General features: G+C 49.7%; 2 protein-coding genes across 2 annotated transcripts in view; one reads left to right on the top strand and one right to left on the bottom strand.

Annotated features, from left to right (window-relative positions):
• Nucleotides 1–25,244, bottom strand: part of LOC122390027 (lysosome membrane protein 2-like) — a 64,657-nt gene that overhangs the window by 37,623 nt on the left and 1,790 nt on the right. The window lies entirely within an intron of this gene.
• LOC122390028 (60S ribosomal protein L27a-like) lies at nucleotides 2,790–8,848 on the top strand. The gene is made up of 4 exons (XM_043382596.1): nucleotides 2,790–2,873; nucleotides 6,141–6,204; nucleotides 6,973–7,070; nucleotides 8,535–8,848. The coding sequence occupies exons 1-4, from the start codon at nucleotides 2,871–2,873 to the stop codon at nucleotides 8,811–8,813; spliced, it is 444 nt and encodes a 147-aa protein (XP_043238531.1). The 5' UTR covers nucleotides 2,790–2,870; the 3' UTR covers nucleotides 8,814–8,848.

The following is a 25,244-nucleotide window of genomic DNA, read 5'->3' as shown; positions in this document are numbered from 1 at the left end:
CATGGACACCAGTGGGACTCTCAGAGGCCGGTTTTGGTCCTCGGAAAGCTTCTTAGAGCTCAGTCGAGCTCCTTAGGAGCCTGTGTGAAAAGCAAGCTCATGAGCCATGCGGCACTTGAACGGTATCTATCTTGAGTCTGTCGCAGACATTTGACGTGCATTTGCACTGGCGGATCCAGGCTTGCGTTTTGTGGGGGGGCCAACTCATGCGGAGCCAAACCTAGGGTACCCCCAAATCCTATTTTCTCATCGGATTTAGGCCACTTATTTTTCGTCACAGCCCTCTGACACTAATTTCTTTTTTTAACTAAAAAGAAAAATATATAAATGGTAGCCCACCCGACCCATGCCTTTATATTACTTTGTGAACACTTACCATTGCTTTTGTCGACCAGTTAACCCGCTTCGAGTCAGTTCTTGGGTCCCTTTGCGGGCCGGGAGGTGGTAAAACACCCCCAGTCTAACTCGGCTCCTGGGCCACGCACTGATTGAACTATGTTTCATTATCGTTTGGGGAGGGGCAAACGGGCCACTTTAGGCCTCTGGGAAAGGGGCATGGCCCTAAATGCCCCCTCCCTGGATCCGCCAGTGTAAGAGACCATTGGAGCTGCAGTTGGGTACCTCAGACGTCAGGGTACGCCCTCAGATGTATAGGACTTGCGTGGAGACCTCTTATGCTGTAGTGGACTGAAAGGACCCAAATGAGCCCGTCTAGGGCTCCCGGAGAATGGAGGTAGACGTGGGCCCTCAGGAGCCCGCCAGAGCCCCCAATGAGGGATAAGTGAGGGATACCAAGTGCCTGCAATTGCATATTGCATAAGCCATAACGCCTTTACAAATCAATATATTATGTATCAGTGGCAGATACAAGGGGGGCCACATGGGTCATGACCCCCCTTGGTGCCCGGGGGCACCACCGGCCAAGCAGGGGCACCACCGGCCTAGCAGGGGCACCACCAGCCCGCCAGGGGCACCACAGGCCTAGCAAGGGCACCACGGGCCTGTGACGGGTCCCACAGGCTTGTCAGGGACACCCCAGGTCTGTCAGGGACACCAGAGACCTGCCAGGGGCACCACCGGCCTCGCAGGGGCACCATGGGCCTGTTAGGGGCACCAGAGGCCTAGCAGGGGTACCACAGGCCTTACAGGGGCACCACCGGCCTTGCAGGGGCACCTTGGGCCTGTCAGGGGCACCACAGTCCTGTCAGGGCCCAGGGGCACCAGGGGCCTAGCAGGGGCACCACAGGCCTGCCAGGGGCACCACCGGTCTAGCCTTTACAAATCAATATATTATGTATCAGTGGCAGATCCAAGGGGGGCCACATGGGTCACGACGCCCTTGGTGCCCGGGTGGTGCCTGTCAGGGGCACCACCGGCTTAGCAGGGGCACCACCAGCCCGCCAGGGGCACCACAGGCCTAGCAAGGGCACCACGGGCCTGTGAGGGGCCCCACAGGCTTGTCAGGGGCACCCCAGGTCTGTCAGGGACACCAGAGACCTGCCAGGGGCACCGCCGGCCTCGCAGGGGCACCATGGGCCTGTCAGGGGCCCTACCGGCCTCGCAGGCATCACCGCATCGGCGCATCACGCAGGGGCACCTTGGGCCTGTCGGGGACATCACGGGCCTGTTGGGGGCGCTTTAGGCTTGTCAGGGGCACCGCAGTCCTGTCAGGTCCCAGGGGCATCAGCAGCCTAGCAGGGGCACCCTAGGCCCGCCAGAGCCACCACAGGCCTGCCAGGGTCCAGGGGCACCACAGGCCTAGCAAGGGCACCATGGACCTGTCAGGGGCACCTCAGGCTCCCGTGCCCCCCCCCCCCTGGATCCGCCAGTGATGCCACACCACGCGAAACACCGCCAACTACCAGCTGCCGCGCCATAAACACGTGCCAACAACAGTCTTTTTTTAAGGTCGACTCCGCTCGCGCAACTTTTGACTGACCCTCACTGCTACCATAGTGCTTCCATATTATGCTGTGGAAAGCTTTACTTCACCAAGTGGCTAAAAACCTCCATCAAGGTATATTTTCTTAGCATTTTTCTGACGTTTTGGGGGGGGGCCAAACCGGCCACTTTAGGCCTTGGGGGGGGGCCATGGCCCCCGTGCCCCCCCCCCCTGGATCCGCCAGTGTGCATTTGACGAGAGTTGAGAAAGGCCCCGAAGATTTCGTGTCGCTATGACCGAAAATTAGGCGTAAACACTCCAAAGTTATGAAAGTCAGCTATAAAATGTAATACAGAACCAACTAGGAACATTGAATGAATCACAGCATTGATATTTCCGGGTCTGGAGTCGGAGTCGGAGATTTTGGCGATTGCGACTCCGAGTCTGGCTTGAACTGTACGGCGCACGCTCCAACCGAGTCTGACCTCACAGGCATTCTCAGAAAGGTACCCCCATTTTTTCCCAACTCCAAAATCTCATCGGATCTGTATCGATCTCAGGGGGTGCCCGGTCCGAGGTTAGGGAGGCAAGCTGCCCCGCTTGCCCCCCCCCCCCCCGTGGCGACGCTAATGAAGGGCGGCCTCCTAAAAATACCTAAAAATGATTATCCGTTATCGTCAGTCGATCTCTATTTTTTTTTTTTTTTTTAATGAAATAGGAGCTGCCAGCTAATATTAGGCTTTTAACTGAGTTTTAGTGCCTCAAATGACTTTCTAGGACATACCCGGACATACCCTTTGTCTTCATTTTTTTCATTCATTTTCACTTAAGATTTTAAGCAGTAATTTCTTTGCAAATATTTTATTTACAATCCATTAAGAAGACGTAAGCCGAGCAAGATAAAACATTTTGATTTTGGCCTAGCAATCAGACTAATTCTTTTCTAAAAGGCAGCGCTGTTTCCTTTCGAAAACATCCGTGGCTTACAATGGTGAGTTCACGTGTGTTTGTAGAATTTTCATGTAAAATTCAACTTATGTTGCTGTTTTCTTCGATCGGTTTCAATAGAATTTGCAGAGGGTATCGTTTTCTGCTTTGTTTCGCAATTTTAATAGGTACTGTTCACAGACTGAATTGCTCGTTGATTGTTTCATTAGCGTCGGAATCGTATTTGCTGCGTTTTATTTGCCTCGGTGGAAGCTAGCTGAAGTCCAGAGGGCTGTTTACGGGCTCGATGTGCAGCTGGACTGTACAGGCTTTAAGCACCGCCCACTGTGTCCCTATGTCATCCTTCCATCACAATCACCGCACTCAGCGACCGCTGCGGTCAGTCGGGCACACTGTGGTAATTCCGTTTCATATATAGAAACGTTTCTATATTTGGAAACGATGTTCCACATATAGAAACGCTTGTTCCAAATATGGAAACGCTGCATTTCTATATTTGGAAATGGTAGGTGCACGCTCACCTGTTTTACGATCTTCGTAAGCTCTGGCGAAATTTCGCACAAAACGGTTACCACCAGTGACAAGCCAACATTTGAGTTAATAATAGCAAGGAGGCCCGAAGAAATCCATGGTGGGCCATGGTAATGATGACGATTTGATTTCCCATTTGTGTAAAATGTAGAAGAAATTGCGAATAAGAGATAAACTTCCATTAAGGTTTCCCTTCAAATATGACGTCCAGAACCTGATTTGGGCTGATTTTTGGCAGAATATTGGCTAATTTGGGCTAAATAGATGTTAAAAGTTTTGGCGAAATTGACGTGTCATTTTCACCTGAGTGCTTCCTTGTTGCTACTAGATGGCATTCCACCATCTAGAAAGTTCTATAACGCATCTTACTTTAAAATAAATTGTCCAGAATGATCGGTGCTTCTGAGCGTTTCCATTTATGGAATGCAGCGCTTCTATATTTGGAAACGTTTCCAAGTATAGCAACGTTTCTATAAATGGACCGGAATTACCACAGTGCGCCCAACTGCGGTCGGTCAGGACCAGCCACAGTGGACACTGGACCGTCCACCGCACGCAGCTGTGACGTTAGAACCGCCTACCCATCCCCTACCCCCAGGCCTGCTGCACACTGCACACACCGCACTCAGCAGTTTGTGGTGCCCATGAACACTGCTTGGGTCAAAAGTCTGTTCCCATGGCTGCTCCAAGACTATATAACCAACTCCAACCCCTGCTGCTCTGCTCTGCTGGGCTGATCCAACCACGTTCAAATTCATTTAGGCTCATCTTTGTCCTGTGTTTTGCTTCCATTTTTTATCTAATGGGGCCCTAGTTTTTCAATGCGCCCTGCTTGTTCAGTTGGTGACTTACCAGGGAAATAAGTAAACATTAAAGTACTATTTTATGATCCTGTGACAGCACTTCCTCCCATAGGGTCCTGTATAAAGGATCTAAAAAGGATGCCATTTTTGGTACCCCTCTCATGAAAACCACTTGGCCTGCCTGAAATAATGCTTAGTGTCCTGTAGAACATACTGAAATATGACTCGTAACTATGGGGATATATAAATCAACAAGACTGCAAATAAACTTACCATAATGAATAATTTTTATACATACATCTCAATATAAAATCAGCTTATTTTTCTGAAACACACCTTTTGTTTAATGAATAATTACAAAATTCAATTGTAAGAAAAATATTTCTGCCTGAGTAGCAGAATCATTACCTATATTTTGCTCATCAGGTGATTGGGGGATCTTTTTTTTAGGCTGGTGGCAAAATAGGATCAATATTTAGTTTGTGTTCAGTGTTAGGGCTGAGTTCTTCACTTTAGAAACATTTTGACTTTATTTTTACTAGTGTAGGTATGATAATATTTGATAAATTCTCTGTTGATGCCATTCACTAGTCAGAGAAGTGTCGCCTTGCTGTCTAAGGGCCGATAAAAGATCACACTTTTAGGGGTATGTCTTCAACATGGCAAGCTGAGACTGTTGCCAATTCCTTCCACTCCAGTCCAGCCAAAATCATCACAAACACTTTCTGTGGCAACTCCAAATGGGGCTCTTTGCCCATTTTGGTCTTGTGTACTGTATGTCATCTGCATTATTCAAAGTCGAGACCTTTTAAAGACTTTCCAGGTCATCATTCAAAGTCAGGTCACTTGTGATAGATAAAGCAACAACAAACACGACCAATGATATTCCATGACAGCCCGCGCTCATACAAAATCTCCACTGACTGCTGACATTGTAAGAAAATACATTTTCATGTTATTACTTTCCACCCTGTTGCATAACTACAGGGTGATTTTTTTTACTTGTTAAAAAGTAATGAGGTCTAGTGGCGTTAAAATGGAAATCTATGTTGCAAAATTGTATACCAGGATGACGAGCATTCTGGGACATTTTGATTTCATGCAGACACGATGTGAAGGAACGTCCATCGTGTATTTTACTTGTGCTTGAAGTTACCCCCTATCTCACCGACATGACTCAGCCCGCCTGAGCACGTGTTGAACAGCACCATGGACTCCCATACTCATTAGGCGGACTGAAAATGCTCCTATCGCCCATTTTCAGCTCTGCCAGATATTTCCATTGTTTTCTGGTTATATCTGCCATAGCTGGGTCCAAAAACTAGAAGTTCAGGGAGGGCAGGTCGAGGATTTTGATACTGGCGGCCCTGGTGGTGTCTGATTCGCTGTTTTTCTTTCTCCCTGAAGACTGATTCTTCAGAGGCTGCACATACGCCAGATGGACCGTGTGAAGGTTATTTATGACTACAAGGTTGTTCGTGCGTTATTTAACGTTTTTCTGAGGTATCTCCTTGATCATCCTATGCTTCGAACTGCCTCAATGCTTCAAAATCATCGTTTTGTGTCATTCCTTACTAAACGGCAGTGGACCATGCGTGCCCGATTGGTGGAACATTTTCAGGCTCCATTGGGGCCGAGGCCGTCGGTTAAAAGGGACAAATGATGACACCATACAAAATGTCCCAGATTTCTCTATCACGTGCATTGCTTTTTTGCAGGCGATTTTCCGATTTAGGGACCACCATTGACGTTTACTTTTTAACAGTTAAAAAAAATCACCCTGTATATTGGCTAGATCTTAGCATGAAGTATGTTTAATTGACTACAATTTGTGAGTGATGGGTGTTGTGTTCATTCCATTGTTATTCATTTTAATTATTTCCCAACTGATTTAGGCATAAACCTGGGCAAGGCTGATAAAGCTTTTACATACCTATCCTATTGATGCCTACTTATCAATCTGTGCTTTTTTTCAGTCAACCAACAAGAAGAAGACCAGGAAGCTTCGTGGCCAAGTGAGCCATGGCCATGGCCGCATTGGTAAGTTTATTATTTGTGTCTGGTGTAGTTTTCCAGTAATATTGTGTGTCATGCTAGTTGCTTCTATTTGTTGGTTTAGGGCCCTACACCTCATGCTAGGCTTATTCAGCCCATTCAGTATGCACCACTAGTCCAGCATGGCGTGAACCGAAGCTGTAGCAGGGACAGTAACATGGAGGCTGATTTTTACAAAAGGAGGTTGCCTCTGCTGCGGCTTATGTTCACACTCTGATATGAGATGAATATCCTAAACATATTATATGCTATTCCTGTTGAAAAAATTCTCTCGCCTTGTCTGGGATTGTAGTTTCATAAATCTTGTTGATTTGGATGGGAAACAACATCCAAATGAAAACCATTTAGGGCTCTCAACTTCAATTTTAAGAGCAATTCCGACTCCAAATATTACTGAGAAAAACATGTGTGGGTGGTTTTGCATCCTACTTTTCATCACACTTGTGTATAAATGTATGCCACTCTCATCCCCCTTTTTGGAGAGTAATTTCTCCTCTGACATCCAAGCCAAAATACAACGTTGGGATGCTGGTCATTTAAGTTATTGGGGATACGACGTCTATAATTTCCCTTCACATGCAAGCCATTTGATACATTTTAAGGTCAGGTATGCCCATTTTTGCTCATATATGAAACACTGGATTTATTTCGAGTAAAGTATTTATGACTTGAGATCTCCGGTGTGCACTAACGTATGTTATTGGAAAAGGCGACACTTTGTCACATCATAACGGTATGTTTGTTGGTTTACAGGCAAGCACAGGAAGCACCCGGGAGGTCGCGGTAACGCCGGTGGCCAGCACCACCACCGCATCAACTTCGACAAGTACCATCCCGGCTACTTCGGAAAGGTGGGTCGACCGCGGCAGCTGCCAGTCGGAATTATTGCGTCTTTGCCGCTCTGGCATGCTTCTCAGATTAATTTCTGGGCTATCTAATGAGCCAATGTGAAACATGTTCTTCTGTATGAGATGAATATTAAAAAGGTCGAGTAAACTGAGGTGTGCAGCTTTATTCTAGTTATGTGTGGCTTAAATGTCATAAAGGAAATGTAATTTTACTGAAACCCGTATTTTTAAGGAAGACCAGGGCGCTGTTCGGTCGCAGTTTTTTTCCATCGGGCGGCGAGCCTGCTACTATTTCTTGGCTCCTCATTGGTCAGATTCTCGTGTTTTATGCCTTTGACCAATGAGAGGCCAAGAAACGCCGGCAATTAACTTCCTTATGTGGGAAAACCGACAGCATGCTGATTAAATGGAATAGTTCACTTTCACGAACTTAGTTTTTTTCAATGGACTTGTGATTTTTTATGTTCAAGATGATCAGCAATGAAAATAAAACCTTATTATAGAAAGATTATTTTCTGTATTTTAATATAGGAAGAACTCTTCAGCTTTTAAAGAGGGACATGACTCCTGCAAGGCACACATCAGCAAGGTCACTTTTTCGGGACGAAAAATGGAATGTCCTTGCCTAGGGTGACCGTTGGGCCGTAAAAGCTCCCGATTTGTGCTTGTCTCAGCTCAAGCTACGGAACTGATATTCCAGTTCAAACCCCATGTTAAAAGTGAACTATTTCCTTTAAAAACAGCGACTGAACAGAGCTCAGTACTGCTTTAGGAACTTACGAAGATAGTTAGGAAGCAGCCCTTATATGCTCACAGCATTTACTATTAAATGGGTAAACGATATATCATACATTTGCAAAGAGTATTGGAGGATGTCTCTTTTTTATCGTATCAGTGTCCCAAAATGTGTCGATTTGGGTGGGAAACGACATCCAAATGAAGATCGTGTTCTACTCTCACCTCCAGTTTTCAAGCCCAATTTTCCACTGCCAATTCCACTGAGAAACATCAGCTTTTATGGTTGTTTTGCGTTCTACTATCTGCCACAATTGTAGATACAGTCATGTTTTGTATCCCTTCCCTCTCTTGTTGGGCCTTACCTAGCCAATGTTTCACCCTCATCCAATTTTTGGTCAGCAGTTTCCCCTCTGACACCCGAGCAAAAATGTAATTTTGGAACATTGTATCGTATTGCCTCCCGCGTTTTCCAACTTTATAACATACAATAGCTCATGAAAGTAAAAGTTGAACTTCATGGATAATTTAAGATTTATTACTGTGGGTATTTTCAATTTAAAGTCACCTCCATGCCACCCCACCCCCAAATTGCTACGATTCGTGACATGTTTTGTTTCAAGATACGACTTAGCGGTCGATTCCTTTCAGTTTGTTGAATGTAGGAAAACGGACCTAGCAATGTCAGAAGGCCACCGCCGCTGCCACTAACATCCGTGTCCTGTGTGTCAGGTTGGCATGCGTGACTTCCACGTGCACAAGAACCGCAAGTTCCGGCCGGCCATCAACCTGGACAAGGTGTGGTCTCTGGTCTCTGAGGACACGCGCGACCACTTCGCCAAGCACCAGGAGAAGGCGCCCGTCATTGACGTCGTCAAGGCCGGCTACTACAAGGTGCTGGGTAAGGGCCTGCTGCCCAAGCAGCCCGTCATCGTCAAGGCCAAGTTCTTCTCCCGTCTGGCCGAGGAGAAGATCAAGAAGGTGGGCGGCTGCTGTGTGTTGACGGCGTAGCGCGGTGGTCAAACAATACAAACAAGCGACGCGACGCCGCCGTGCTTTGTCGTGGAGAGCGCCGGACGGATACCGAGGGGGACGGCGCAGAGGGAACGGGTCGAGGGGGCGGGGTCAGGTATCGAGTACCGAGGGGACGGCGCAGAGGTAACAGGTCGAGGGGGCGGGGTCAGGTACGACGCCCTTGCATGGTTAGCCGATGGGGTTGGCAAGAGATCGTCAATCGGGTCGGATCTCGCACTTACGGTTCTGAAGAATTAACGTTTTAGTGTCCCATACACTCTAGGTAGGTCACTTGGGTTCTGCGTCATACAAGAACCCCGCATTTAAATTGAACACACGCGTTGGGGAGGGGGATGCCCGCTGCTAATGCTAGATATAAGGGAGAAGCCTCGTTTGGTGGACGGACGGACGTCTTTTTGGCCGGAATGGAGGCTCTGCGACCGGGCAGCGCGGCGCGGTGGCTCCGAACTTCCCTCGCTGGGCCCTGATTTACAATGGAGTGATGCTAGGTATGACAGGAGCAGCATGGAGTCGTCTCGGTGATTAGCCATTCCAATCGAACTCACTGTTATCTCCGCGCCTCTCGCGATGATGACCTCACATCAATAGTCAATATCGACGAGTCCCCAGGAGTACTTCCGGGACTCGGCTGTTAGGGCCACTCAGTCAGTCAATGTCACAGTTCGGTAAAGATGCCGCTAGCGCCCCGTCCCGCTGAGCGTTAGTGGGAACTGGGAGCGGCAGGTGATGGTCGGGACCCACTACCCATACGCTACAGTTTCACCTCCCTATGAGCTAGTTGAGTAGCAGACGCAGCTTAGCCGGCTTGTCTGCGTATTGCTATGGTGAGGATCGTTAGAACCCTAAATTACGCTTTCTTTACCTTCTGCTCGTCGTAAGTGCCGTTTCTGGAAGCCTACTGTGACTTAAAGGAAGACTGCCACCTTCAAAAAGTTTTCTCAGATCGGCCTATGATTTATTCCCTGGACAAAACAAAATTTTAGAATTCACCTGACAAAGTATCATCACGTGAATCGCGAAAAAAATTGTCGATTATCATACAATTATCAATCGGTTAATGTCTAGCGACAATGTTTACACATCACTAGACTTCAAGGTCATAAGATTATTACATTTTATTTGAAAAAGTAAGGTATTTTATGATTTACTAATATATGATTTCATAAGAAATTGGTCATGTTTAATTTATTTTGCATTTAAGTTCGTAAAACATTTAAAAATCATGGCTCATTTGGAATGGGTCTGGCCCATGTTAAACCCCATTTCCCACACTTTTTTGGGAAAAATGAACTACTGAATATATAAGTTTAACTTTTATTTTGACTCTCCAAAATTCTTCTCTGATCTCGAAACAATCAAAGTTTTGACATATATTTACCAAAAGATAAGAAAATTCATGTTTCAAAGTTATCGATAAACAGTAGAGATGTCGGTTTTCTTGGACTAAAAAAAAATGGCATCAAACTGAACTTTGGTCTCCGATTTCTCGCAAACGGGTTCGAATTTCGGAAAACCGACTTCAGTCTGGGACATAGGTGGCTCAGCTCTAGTGAAAACCGTTTTGTGGAAAAAAGGTGGCAGTCTACCCGTGCATTTCTTCAAGATACCCCTCGCATTACGGGTTTTCACCCTATCAGTCGACGATGCCCGTGTGGATTTTCCGACGGCTGCGCCACCTACACTAGACCTTGACTCGACCGCTAGGTGGCAGCTTATCAGCTTGATGGCGTAGCACAACGAGGGGTGTTACACAAACAACTGAGAGTTTGAACTTTGTTGGTATGGGAGGGAATGCATTTTTTACACCCTGCTGGGTGTTGATGTTAACCGGCGTTTTCCCAACTTTCAAACTGTTTTGCAAAGCAAATGGTATTTCTAAAAAAACATTAAAAAATAGTAGCTTCGGCCAATGCTGTATGTTATAGTTGAAAAGGTCAAGTCTGTGGATGAACCATAGACATTCTCAGGTCATTGGTCAGTTGCGATCTTGTCTCCACGATACTACACGATAAACAGCCACTCGGATCGGCGTGACACTCACATCTCCCATCGTGCTAGCGTGCTGTAGAGAGGCACAGGAGCAGACAGCGTGGAGAGATAAGCTGCTACCAAAACAACATCGGCTGCATCGCCGTCGTTGCTCATCTTTCTGAGGTTCGGCTAGCTATCAGAAGTGTCCTCGATTACATGGACTTGCCCTGATGATGACAGTGCAAGTGCATTGATGATCGACCCTGAGTCGAAGTCGGAGTTAATGAATTTCCAGGAGTTGGAGCGGTGTCGGATCAACGCTATCACGACTCCGAAACTATGCGCCCTTTCACACTTAAGATAATTGCGAGCGGGCGAAGCGAGGTCTTCAATATACTATATACCTATAGGCAGGGCTGCGGAGTCGGAGTCGGAGTCGGAGTCGGTCGGAGTCGACAGTTGTGACCGGAGTCAGAGTCGGAGTCGGAGTCGATTTTAGAAACCCGAGCCGGAGTCGGAGTCGGAGTCACCGAAAATCTGTCGACTCCGCAGCCCTGCTAGGTCTGCGGAGTCGGAGTCGGGAGTTGGAGTCGGTCGGAGTCGACAATTCTGCCCGGAATCGGAGTCGGAGTCGGAGCTGGTTTTTGAAAGCCGGAGTCGGAGTCGGAGTCGCCGAAAATCCATCGACTCCGCAGCCCTGCCTATAGGTATACATATTTTCCGTTATACCTAACGGAAAATTATCAATGTGAGCGCCTTGTGGCCCGGCCTGGCGAATGCGTTTGGTTCAATAACGTCGCGATTCTATTTTCACACATTGGCTTATTAGTTGAAGAGGTCGCAATATGGACCTGAGTTTGGGTCACCGATATCGAAAATTCGAAAATCAGAGATTCACCATAACCAACGGTAGGCTAAGCCAGCAATGAATTTCCTCGTAACTACATAAGCTAGTTACGGCTGTTGCCCACGGGTTTTCTGGAAACCAATAGCCGCATAATTCAGTGAATCGTGTTTAACCAAAAGCCACACAACGTATTTGTGCGAACCGGTTGGACAACTAAAAGGGCAGCTTTCTGCCGGGATCAGCGGTCCACAATGGCGGTGGGGGGGGCTGCACGGACCGGTCCGACGACCACCCGGTGACCAGCGATGACCCACTCTGGCCCGGCGGTCCCCCCCCCCCCCTGGGGGGGGGGTGACTCACCGCCGCCGCCGGCCGGACCGTTTTCGCCACGGCCGCGGTGACGGCGTGACGGGTGCGGCGCGGTCACTAACGAGCGCCGCGTCACGCGCCGTCACGCTCCGCCGGTCCCCAAGGAGACCGGCAGCCGCCGTCTGTGACGTCATCACGGTCACACTCCCTCACTGGACGGCCGAGAGCTGATTGTCTCAAAGAGCGTTTTTGGCTCTTGGGAGTTCTTACTGCCTGCTGGTATTGTCTTATGTTACATTGTGGCCTACTACCGTTGTTTTGTTTTCGTTTTTTTATGTTTGGTCGATCTGGGCCAGATAAAATGAAAGTGCCCTATTTTGATGAACGTTCTTCAAACACGAACGTTCCTCCGGCCTCCCCGTGAACCAACTAACCAGACGGTTTATCGGAAGGCTGAAGAGTGTGGTGTGGATGTTAACCCCAACCACCGCAGACCGGGGGGGGGGCAATATTTCCCCCTTGTTACCAAATGAAAGGTCTTTACGAGAAAATTCTTAAGCCACTTAGTTTTTTTTTTTAACTCAGATCAACTTTCAAGGTCAGAGGTCAAGGTCAAAGACAAAAACCGGCATACGTGTCGTGATCTAAAAAAAAATGTTCCAGAGGCCGGCAGGAAGCATAAAACAGGTCAAAACGGGTGGGATACGCCAGAAGGGAATCCGAGGAATCTGGTGATGTGCCCTAACTTTGAAGTCAAGGTCACGGTCATACTCAAAATGTTACTCAATCAAACTTAACACTTTTCGTACCTCTTGTAGGTACACTAATTTCCAGAATGTTTTGAAATATTTTGAAGGTTATCAGGCATCTATGTATTTGTGGTTTATGATATCGCACCATACAAGGCTGCCCAAAGGAGTGTCTGGTCTCACATAATGTCAGGTCAGTGGTCAGATGTGAGCCGAATACAATTTTTCACCTAAAATTGTAGTAGAAGACATCACCAATGGGACGGCGATAACCAGCGGAAAATGGTGAGACAAATCCTGCGTCGAGCGGAGCTCAGCTGGTCGACGGTCCACGAGGCAGGGCTGCGGAGTCGATGGATTTTCGACGACTCCGACTCCGACTCCGGCTTTCAAAAACCAGCTCCGACTCCGACTCCGACTCCGGGCAGAATTGTCGACTCCGACCGACTCCAACTCCCGACTCCGACTCCGCAGACCTAGCAGGGCTGCGGAGTCGACAGATTTTCGGTGACTCCGACTCCGACTCCGGCTCGGGTTTCTAAAATCGACTCCGACTCCGACTCCGGTCACAACTGTCGACTCCGACCGACTCCGACTCCGACTCCGACTCCGCAGCCCTGCCACGAGGTGTGCATACTTTGGGCACCTCATCAGTCATCTAAGCAGGCTGTTGACATTGATGACTGATGGTGCGTTCCGGATAAAATGTTCCGCCGTGTGCGTTCTATGGGTGTGTTTGGTTTAACCCTCGCCCGCACATGCCATTTTCCCATCCTAGAACGCACATGGGGGGGTGGTTGCCACCCCCCCCCCCCCGCGCCATTTCGTTCCTGTTGGAGATAGAGCCTAGCGGTAAAGACCAAAAAGATTCTTTGGGAAGAGACGAATCCAATGATACCCAGTTTTACCTTCTCAGGTCAATCATTGACCTTCCAGGTCAGGTCAAACTAAAAATGTTGCTGTTTTGGGTCACCGTTGGATATCAAGTGCGCTGCTTATCATATACCGATGACGATGCTGTTTTCTAGTTCCAAGCCAGCTAGAACCTCTTTGTCACACTACCCGACCAGATTTTTGCTGCTGAGGTCATTTCAGGTCAAGCTAGGTCAAGGTCAATTATATGTGTTTGTATGTCTGTGTGTATACTGATGTGTGCACCGATTGTTTTTGTGTCCATATTACATGAAATCATGATCTGAGAAGCTTTTACCAAAAATGCAGTCAAAAAACTTCACAAAAAGTAAATTTCGCTTGCCCAAAACGCAATTATCTTAGATGACCTAGGCTGACCTTGACCTTGACCTTGACATCTGTACATCGTCGAACATGTTCCATGATAGGTGGGAGGTAAGACTGGCAAAAAGGCCGAAATCAAGGTGTCAAAAGCTCACAAGGCCCATAGCCAACGCCAGATGTTGAGAATTGGCCATTTGGGTCATGACATGACCTGAAAAACAAGGTCATATCTCCGAAACCAAAAACCACAGAAACTTGAAATTTTCAGTGGACATCAAGAAAGGATCGAGGAGCAGCTATACCAAAAATCAGCCTCCTAGCTCTAAAAATGTTGAGTGCAGAGCAGAAAGACTACCTGGGGGGGGGGGGGTGGCAACCACCCCCCCCCCCCCATGTGCGGGCGAGGGTTAACTATCCAGCTTAAAACATGGCTGATATTAACAATTGTTTTTATATCATACCAAAATGATCACTCGGTACACAACCGTGCTCGAAATTTGTTTTTATCTCTCAAACTACATATATTTGACAGTTGTTTGAAGTTCACAAATTTGTGATGTCAAAATTTGCCGTGCAAGGGTCTAAAATCGACCCAGTGACGTCATCAAAGGGGTTGGGTTCAACTTTTTTACTCCTGCAGTCAGTCATCTCCTGCAGGAGATGTGAAATAGATGGGGAAAAGGCAATAAAGGTTTGGCGCTTCTATTCCTAAGCGCTCGCGTAGCTACTGGTACCTATCGCAAATATTCGTCAGGGGGGGGGGGGGGGAATATTGTTCCCCGGGTCCGCGAGGGGGACAACCAGGCCTATCAAATCGCGCCTACAGCTCATTTATGGGAAATGTTCCATCGCCGAGCCTTAGTGACGGGAACCCGATGAAGTTTTTTTGTGGTGTACAAAATGCTTCTCCTGGCGCTAATAGGGGAGAGTGGGGTGGGTTGTATCAGTTTTTACTCCGAGACCCATAACCTCGTAACTATCCGTGATAAACTCATTATTTCCATACTATCTCCTTCCTTGATTCTTCTGCTTTTTTTGTGCAAAGTAACTTTTCCGCTACCTCTACCAGTTTTTCTTCTACGGTCTCCCGAATAGAACAATGTTTTTGATACAACTTGCCCCATGGCTTGGGTGAGTTGTATCACATGGTGGGGTAATTTGTATCACTATCTCACGTTTCAGGGAGTGTGCTTGCTACTGGTTTTGAACATAACAACAACAATAAATGTGGTTAATACAATGTATAGGTATGCTCAAAGGCTTCACTTTATTAGACCAAACTTAGGTCAATGCAATCCGAACGAAACATCAACAGACTAGACGCAAAAGTGGCCCGTTAAGAGCAAAGAAGCCAACACATTGTGCCGAAATGGAACGAGCATTGACTAGTTACCTATAAACGCGAGCCAGGGCTTAGCTTTCGCGATCAAAAGCAACATACCCATACATACATACATACATACATACATACATACATGTTACAACATACCCCACCCGGCTCTGATACAACATGTACCTAGCCGCCATCTTGGAAAAAACATCCTCGTGCTCAAAAAACAGCGGACAGCTGGAGAAATCCGTTTTCACTCACGCAGCCTTAGAACCTACCCTCACCACCGCTACGGAGATCTTTCAAATTCGTGCACATCTAAATGCCCAGAACACACATTTTCTTGCAACTTATTTTTTTAGAATGACATTAAAAAAACATAAAATCGGCTCTCACCTCGAGACGCGTCCACTCAGCCACAAGACAGAACAGGGAAAGATGGCGCCCGGAAAACCTCATCGGCTGGTCGTGTCGCGAGCGCCATCCATTGGATAAGTTTGGCACAATTCGCCCTGATACAACTTGGACATGATACAACTCTCCCCGCTCTCCCCTATCATGTGGGATGATGGTTACGCAGTGTTTTTTTTTTTTAGTCAGATGGAGTTGGTGATGGACATATCGGAAAAAGTCGCGAACGGCTACGAATAAGCATCGTTTTCCAGTATTCAAGGCGTCCTAAGAATGTCTAATAGCTTTTCTAATAGCACGCGGGTGACTCCTAGTGAGCACGCTTATTACTCACTCGAATTGTAAAGTGATTGTTGTGCCCTCGGGGTGGGGGAGGTTTGGACAAACCTGCGTCCGCCTCACTTGCGGTTTATTCCCCCACACACACAACAGAAAAACACATGGCACTATCTCGGCCAAGGTCAAGAACGGAAGAGCTCTAGAGGTGACTCGACACCTCTTCGTCCTTACGACCCAAAACAGTTGGCAATCATAAAGAGAGGGGGTGAACAGGTTATGCGAAATAAAGGATCGAAACTGAACAAAGCCATTTCGAACCAAACATATTACTAAGTGTCGATCGTAATATAAAATCATAATCACCGCAACGACCAACACTATCAACAAAGGCGTAAAACTCAAACGATAATTGCGCGTCCGCGCCAATCGGCTGCGCGGTCAGCGCCACTAAATTAGTTCTCGCCACAACACCACCCCTCTCTTTAATGGGAAACACTCCCGCTTCTTAAGCCTCCCACTATCCGCGGAAACCATTACACTCACAGCTATCAAACGTAACTTACGATGATAGCCCAATCCTAAACGCTACTCGCCCGGAGTGAACCGATCTGGGCCTCTGCGACCCCGCCTGCTACGGCGGGGCCCTGGCTCACCCGCCGGGGCGGTACACTTTGGGGTTGGACAGCGGCTGTGAGCAGGACTTCTGAGTGCCGAGGAGCGGGTGCGCACTGGCGTGGGGCGGGGCTCAGGAACTGGATAAGCACCACCGCCGGGACCACCCCGCGGCGCGGCCGCGTCCTCACCTTCTGGCCGGCCGGGCACCAAGCGTCTAGCGTGGACACGCTCGCCGCTGGTGAGCCGGTAACTTACCGGGCCAGTCCTCCGGCTGATCTGCACGGCCCTCTGGCCCTCCACACGTCCACTCACCGGCTGTCGGACCCGAACCCAGTCGCCGACGCGCCAGCGCGGGGCGCCGGTCGACCCCCGGTCATATCTGGCTTTGTAGGCCGCCTGATACTTTTCGTGTCGCGCACGAAGCTCACCGCCGGTGTCCGGCGAGGAAACCTCACCTGGCACGACGTCCAGCAACGTCCGTGCCTCCCGCCCCCGCATCAGCCGGAACGGCGTCTCTCCCGTACCTGCGTGCGGGGTAGCCCGGTACTCAGTGAGGAACCGCCTCAAGTACTCCGAGCGCGGCTCCCGGGCCAGCCGGGCCGACTGGATGGCGTCTTTTACCGTCCGATTCAGACGCTCCACCATGCCGCAGGACTGCGGAGAGTATGGTGAGCTGAAAGTCTGCTTGACCACTGGTATCGCAAATATTCGTCAGGGGGGGGGGGAATATTGTTCCCCGGGTCCGCGAGGGGGACAACCAGGCCTATCAAATCGCGCCTACAGCTCATTTATGGGAAATGTTCCATCGCCGAGCCTTAGTGACGGGAACCCGATGAAGTTTTTTTGTGGTGTACAAAATGCTTCTCCTGGCGCTAATATCATGTGGGATGATGGTTACGCAGTGTTTTTTTTTTTTAGTCAGATGGAGTTGGTGATGGACATATCGGAAAAAGTCGCGAACGGCTACGAATAAGCATCGTTTTCCAGTATTCAAGGCGTCCTAAGAATGTCTAATATCTTTTCTAATAGCACGCGGGTGACTCCTAGTGAGCACGCTTATTACTCACTCGAATTGTAAAGTGATATTTTTCAGACTTCTCAATGACAATCTCAGTGTTCTCAATAGAAGGTGTATGTTGCCTCAGAGGTGTGTTTCTCGCAGGGTAGGTATACCATAACCCGGCCGGGCCCGGGGGGTAATCCCAACCACCGCAGCCCGGGGGGGGGGGGCCGTTTTTCGCCCCCCCCCCCCCCTGTCTAACTCCGTGAATAAGGGAGCTACGGAAACAAAAGCGGTACCAAACGAAAGGTCCTTACGAGACGATTCTAAAGCACCTAAATTTTTTGACCTCAGGTCAATTTTCAAGGTCAGAGGTCAAGGTCAAAGACAAAAACCGGCACATGTGTAGTGATCTCAAAGTAAGCCTTCTAGAGGACGGCAGGCTGCATCAAACCGGCAAAATTGGGTGTCAAACGAAAGAAGAGAATATGAGGATTCCGAAAATGTGCTTAAAATTAAAGGTCATGGTCGAGGTCACGCTCAACATTGACCTCAAACTTGGCACTTTTTCGCACATCTTGCGTGCTAGCTTCCAAGATGTTTTGAAATGTTTTGAGGCTTATCAGTTCCCTATTTGTGTTTCATCTTACGATACAAGGCTGCTCAAAGGTCAAGGTCACAGAAGAGTATCCCTGCTAGAGGCTATTTCACTGATTCAAGCTTGTAATAATAAATAAGACAGTTTTGCCCTCCAGAAGCTCTAAATGAAGGCTTAGAGGAAAATAGATGCCAGATTCGTGATCAGCGGGTACAAATCCATCAGAGATGACCTCTCATGTGTCAAGGTCAACCAGAGGTCATTCGAGGTCACATGAGGTCAACATAAAACTTGACCTTTTCCGAACAAAATATATATATCATTCGACGCGGCTTGACAAGGCGAATGCGATGGTACCATTGCCGTAGCTCTAGTACCTTTTTTAGCAAAGTTATTTGCGAAAAACTAAAATCACATTTCGGGGTCGTTGACCTGACCTCTGACCTCAGGTCACCAAAACTATTTTTCTATTTTTCTCTAGGTCAAACGCTACACAACCGTGCTCGTAATTTGTCTTTATCTCTAAAACTCTATTTTTAGCAGCTATTTGAAGTTTGCGCCTGTGAAGACTTGTGCACGGCACCCAACTAACTGGTCCCTAACCGTGTACCAAATTTGAGCGCCATCGGTCCAGCCGTTCTCGAGATCTGGAAACGACCCCTGCACGTGCGCACGTGCAGCAGCACCCCAACTCTGGCACATGGATATACAGTGCCTAGTGGGTGCCTACCTACATGCCAACTTTCAGCGCAATCGGCCAAGTAGTTACCGAGATATTGCAACAATTACAAAACTGACACCTCTTCGTTTTGCACGTGGCACGTGCATAAGGGGTCACCTACATGAATCGGGAATAGTCCAATACTTGGTAGAAGGAATGAAGCTACCCTACAAAAATTACCGCATGTAAATCGGTCAAGTGGTTGCTGGGATATAAGCCTCGCAAAAGCGTCCGCACGGCCGGCCGGCCGGCCTGCCGGCCGCTCATACTCAGAAATTTCCGTTAATCTAAGGAAAGACTACGCTCGCTTCGCTCGCTCCGTAATAAGAGAGCTCTAATCGTCTGAGCTAGTCCTATGTATATAGTAGGTATCCATGAAAAAAAGAGGGAGCTGAGTGACCGTAATCGCAGTTCTTGTGTAGATGCCTACTGTACATATGTAGAATAAGCAACATTTTCGCAATATAGTGACCGTCTTACGTGTTCTTTCTTCAAAATAGCCATGGTCAAAATATCATGCATGTTATCTTCCTAGTAAAGGAAATCTGATGATCTTGCTATCAAAGGTGTATCTAGGTACCAGAACAAAGAAAGATTGGAACGCAAATTCAAGCCGCAGCCGGCGTGGTGCTAAACAGCTCACTCAGGTGACCTTGTGCCTAGACTGACGTGCCACTATGTGTCATTCATGCACGGTACATAGTGCACGTGCGTGTCGTTGGCTCGCTCAACATCTTTTGTGATATGGAGCCAGCAGCACTAGCAGCTGCGAAGACGATGACTAATCGCGTTACGCCGACCTGCCTGCTAAGGTGAATGAGTACTGGGCAGGTGACTCATGTCTGTAAAGGCGCAGAATTCCAGGACTTGTAAGCGCAATTCAATGTCTACGCTTGATACAGAGCATGTTTATTACATAAACTCTCATGTGCATTAATAGCAACGAACTCAAACAAATGGGTTAAAGTGCACTCACTACGTAAGTGCAGTTTTGAACGTATACCAATATCAGTAGGTATATGGCTCTGATGGATTTTTGGCACCGGTATTTTTTTTGAAATTGTACGGATTTGAAGCCTGAGAGCTCAGGCTCACAGCTCTGTGACATTGTAAAGTGCTCCCTCCTCGGCCAGGGGGCTCTGCCGCCGCTGACTTCGGGGCTGACTGGTGGCCGCTGCTGAGCGCTGCTGCCTCCCGCTGCCGCGCCGCTGTCGTGGTCCGGGTCGTGGGCCGCCCGCGGCGGTGCCCGTTGCCGGCCGCTGATTGGCTGCCTCGGGGCGGCCCCGACCCGGCGTTGGGTCGAGCGCCGCACGTGCGCGTTAGTGTAATGTGGGGCGGCGGCACGGTGCATGTGCTTTGTTTGGCCAGTACCGTGTTGGGTCTAGACGCCAGCTCTCCATGCTGGCCAGAGAATTCGCACGAGAGGCACGTCTACAATATGATCAACGTCGTTTAATTCAGTTTCTATTTAAAGGTAGTGTGCCACCTTTGAGAGATTTCCCATTTTATTTTTCCTAGGATAAGAAGCTTCTGTTTTTACCTAATATCGCAAAAAAATCAAAAATGGGCCTGGAATAGTGCCTTTTTCGCCTAAAAGTGTATTGGCTTTTCGATATGTATAACAACTGTAGTGGGCTGACCTGCAAACAGGCGTCGGCAACAAGTGGACATCAAGAAAGGATCGAGGAGCAGCTATACCAAAAATCAGCCTCCTAGCTCTAAAAATGTTGAGTGCAGAGCAGAAAGACTACCTGGGGGGGGGGTGGCAACCACCCCCCCCCCCCATGTGCGGGCGAGGGTTAACTATCCAGCTTAAAACATGGCTGATATTAACAATTGTTTTTATATCATACCAAAATGATCACTCGGTACACAACCGTGCTCGAAATTTGTTTTTATCTCTCAAACTACATATATTTGACAGTTGTTTGAAGTTCACAAATTTGTGATGTCAAAATTTGCCGTGCAAGGGTCTAAAATCGACCCAGTGACGTCATCAAAGGGGTTGGGTTCAACTTTTTTACTCCTGCAGTCAGTCATCTCCTGCAGGAGATGTGAAATAGATGGGGAAAAGGCAATAAAGGTTTGGCGCTTCTATTCCTAAGCGCTCGCGTAGCTACTGGTACCTATCGCAAATATTCGTCAGGGGGGGGGGGAATATTGTTCCCCGGGTCCGCGAGGGGGACAACCAGGCCTATCAAATCGCGCCTACAGCTCATTTATGGGAAATGTTCCATCGCCGAGCCTTAGTGACGGGAACCCGATGAAGTTTTTTTGTGGTGTACAAAATGCTTCTCCTGGCGCTAATAGGGGAGAGTGGGGTGGGTTGTATCAGTTTTTACTCCGAGACCCATAACCTCGTAACTATCCGTGATAAACTCATTATTTCCATACTATCTCCTTCCTTGATTCTTCTGCTTTTTTTGTGCAAAGTAACTTTTCCGCTACCTCTACCAGTTTTTCTTCTACGGTCTCCCGAATAGAACAATGTTTTTGATACAACTTGCCCCATGGCTTGGGTGAGTTGTATCACATGGTGGGGTAATTTGTATCACTATCTCACGTTTCAGGGAGTGTGCTTGCTACTGGTTTTGAACATAACAACAACAATAAATGTGGTTAATACAATGTATAGGTATGCTCAAAGGCTTCACTTTATTAGACCAAACTTAGGTCAATGCAATCCGAACGAAACATCAACAGACTAGACGCAAAAGTGGCCCGTTAAGAGCAAAGAAGCCAACACATTGTGCCGAAATGGAACGAGCATTGACTAGTTACCTATAAACGCGAGCCAGGGCTTAGCTTTCGCGATCAAAAGCAACATACCCATACATACATACATACATACATACATACATGTTACAACATACCCCACCCGGCTCTGATACAACATGTACCTAGCCGCCATCTTGGAAAAAACATCCTCGTGCTCAAAAAACAGCGGACAGCTGGAGAAATCCGTTTTCACTCACGCAGCCTTAGAACCTACCCTCACCACCGCTACGGAGATCTTTCAAATTCGTGCACATCTAAATGCCCAGAACACACATTTTCTTGCAACTTATTTTTTTAGAATGACATTAAAAAAACATAAAATCGGCTCTCACCTCGAGACGCGTCCACTCAGCCACAAGACAGAACAGGGAAAGATGGCGCCCGGAAAACCTCATCGGCTGGTCGTGTCGCGAGCGCCATCCATTGGATAAGTTTGGCACAATTCGCCCTGATACAACTTGGACATGATACAACTCTCCCCGCTCTCCCCTATCATGTGGGATGATGGTTACGCAGTGTTTTTTTTTTTTTAGTCAGATGGAGTTGGTGATGGACATATCGGAAAAAGTCGCGAACGGCTACGAATAAGCATCGTTTTCCAGTATTCAAGGCGTCCTAAGAATGTCTAATAGCTTTTCTAATAGCACGCGGGTGACTCCTAGTGAGCACGCTTATTACTCACTCGAATTGTAAAGTGATTGTTGTGCCCTCGGGGTGGGGGAGGTTTGGACAAACCTGCGTCCGCCTCACTTGCGGTTTATTCCCCCACACACACAACAGAAAAACACATGGCACTATCTCGGCCAAGGTCAAGAACGGAAGAGCTCTAGAGGTGACTCGACACCTCTTCGTCCTTACGACCCAAAACAGTTGGCAATCATAAAGAGAGGGGGTGAACAGGTTATGCGAAATAAAGGATCGAAACTGAACAAAGCCATTTCGAACCAAACATATTACTAAGTGTCGATCGTAATATAAAATCATAATCACCGCAACGACCAACACTATCAACAAAGGCGTAAAACTCAAACGATAATTGCGCGTCCGCGCCAATCGGCTGCGCGGTCAGCGCCACTAAATTAGTTCTCGCCACAACACCACCCCTCTCTTTAATGGGAAACACTCCCGCTTCTTAAGCCTCCCACTATCCGCGGAAACCATTACACTCACAGCTATCAAACGTAACTTACGATGATAGCCCAATCCTAAACGCTACTCGCCCGGAGTGAACCGATCTGGGCCTCTGCGACCCCGCCTGCTACGGCGGGGCCCTGGCTCACCCGCCGGGGCGGTACACTTTGGGGTTGGACAGCGGCTGTGAGCAGGACTTCTGAGTGCCGAGGAGCGGGTGCGCACTGGCGTGGGGCGGGGCTCAGGAACTGGATAAGCACCACCGCCGGGACCACCCCGCGGCGCGGCCGCGTCCTCACCTTCTGGCCGGCCGGGCACCAAGCGTCTAGCGTGGACACGCTCGCCGCTGGTGAGCCGGTAACTTACCGGGCCAGTCCTCCGGCTGATCTGCACGGCCCTCTGGCCCTCCACACGTCCACTCACCGGCTGTCGGACCCGAACCCAGTCGCCGACGCGCCAGCGCGGGGCGCCGGTCGACCCCCGGTCATATCTGGCTTTGTAGGCCGCCTGATACTTTTCGTGTCGCGCACGAAGCTCACCGCCGGTGTCCGGCGAGGAAACCTCACCTGGCACGACGTCCAGCAACGTCCGTGCCTCCCGCCCCCGCATCAGCCGGAACGGCGTCTCTCCCGTACCTGCGTGCGGGGTAGCCCGGTACTCAGTGAGGAACCGCCTCAAGTACTCCGAGCGCGGCTCCCGGGCCAGCCGGGCCGACTGGATGGCGTCTTTTACCGTCCGATTCAGACGCTCCACCATGCCGCAGGACTGCGGAGAGTATGGTGAGCTGAAAGTCTGCTTGACCCCCAGTCGGGTCAAAAAATTACGGAGTTGGGCAGACCGGAACGCTGGACCGTTGTCGGAGACCAGCTCCAACGGCAACCCCTCGCGGCTGAACACCGCCTCCAGGAAGCTGATTATAGACGCCGCCGTCGCGTCCCGACACAGCGCCACCTCTGGCCACCTGCTGAACATGTCGCACAAGACGATGCCGTACCGCTCGTGCTGGGGCCCCTGCATGGGCCCAATCACATCGATCATGAGGCGCTGCCACGGACCGTCCGGAAGAGGAATCGGCTGGAGAGGGGGCCGCTCCTGCCGCACGTGGCCGTCATGCTGCGTGCACACCTCACAGCTCCGCAGGAGGTCACGTACCTCCTTGTCCAGCCGCGGCCACCAGAACTGCGCGCGCAGGCGCTGCTTGGTCCTTGTCTCACCTTGGTGACCCTCGTGGGCGTTCCTCAGGACGCGCTCACGCAGCGCCGCCGGCACAACCAGTCGCTCGCCGCGGAAAAGCAGCGGTCCGAGCTGGGACAGTTCGTCTCTCACCTGGTAAAAACCAGTCGCCCGAGGATCGACATCCCTCTGGCGAGGCCACCGTCCGGCGAGGTACCCCCGGATCACGTCCAGACACTCGTCTGACGCCGAGGCGTCCCGCAGCTCCTCCTCCGTGACTGCTGCTGCTAACGACAGAGCCGCGATCTGGATAGAATCATCATCAGGCCACCAGGTCTCGGCGACCGGCAGACGGGACAGGCCGTCCGCCACTCCGTTCCGCTCCGACCTGACGTACTCGACGTCGAACGCAAACTCCAGCAGCCGGGCCTCCCACCTCGCGACTCGCCGGCCGACGCGGTTGGAGCCCTTGACACCGAAAATGGTGCAGAGAGCTTGGTGATCGGTTCGGAGGGTGAATCGCCGACCCCACAGGTAGTGGCGAAACTTCTCGACGGCCCATACACATGCCAGCGCCTCCTTCTCCACTACCGAGTAGTTGCGTTCGGCCGCCGAGAAAGACTTCGAGGCGTACGCAATGACCCTGGGCTGACCCGAGGCGTCCATTTGCGTCACGCACGCACCGCAGCCGACGTCACTGGCGTCAGTGGAGAGCACCGTTCGTAGCTCCGTGCTGAACATGCACAGTGCTGGTGCTTCGCTTATCGCGTCCTTGACGCGGCGGACCGCGCTGGACAGCGCCGCCGTCCACTCGAACTGGTCCGCCCGGAGCGCGGCCCTCAGCGGCTCTACTGCGTCCGAGAACCGCGGCAGAAACCGCGCATGGTACCCTACGGCACCGAGGAATGCGCGCAGGCTCTTTTCGTCCCGCGGCTCGGCCGCCTCCAATAACGGCCTGATCCGCTCCCGGTCGATGCGGACACCAGCTGACGAGACCAGATATCCCAGAAAGGAGAGCTCGCTCTGATTCGTCACGCTCTTGGGCCAGTTGACCCGCACCTTGTGGGCATCGAAACGCCGCAGCACTTCCCTCAGACGGGCGTCGTGCTCGGCCTGGGACGGCGCGTGGACCAGGATGTCGTCCAGGTATACCTCCACGCCTGGCACCCCCTCCAGCATGGACGCCATCACTCTCTGGAAGCACGGCCCGGCGCTCGCGAGGCCGAAGTTGACGCGCCGGAACCGGTAGAGTCCCTGAT

Source organism: Amphibalanus amphitrite, unplaced genomic scaffold (assembly GCF_019059575.1).
Source record: "Amphibalanus amphitrite isolate SeventyFive unplaced genomic scaffold, NRLGWU_Aamphi_draft 000379F_arrow, whole genome shotgun sequence".
NCBI classification, from domain to species: Eukaryota; Metazoa; Arthropoda; class Thecostraca; order Balanomorpha; family Balanidae; genus Amphibalanus; species Amphibalanus amphitrite.
This window is presented reverse-complemented; position numbering and strand designations above follow the sequence as displayed.

Coding starts and splice junctions, on each gene's coding strand:
- LOC122390028 (XM_043382596.1), top strand. Junction 6,205..6,972: donor CCATGGCCATGGCCGCATTG/GTAAGTTTATTA, acceptor GTTGGTTTACAG/GCAAGCACAGGAAGCACCCG. Junction 7,071..8,534: donor ATCCCGGCTACTTCGGAAAG/GTGGGTCGACCG, acceptor CCTGTGTGTCAG/GTTGGCATGCGTGACTTCCA.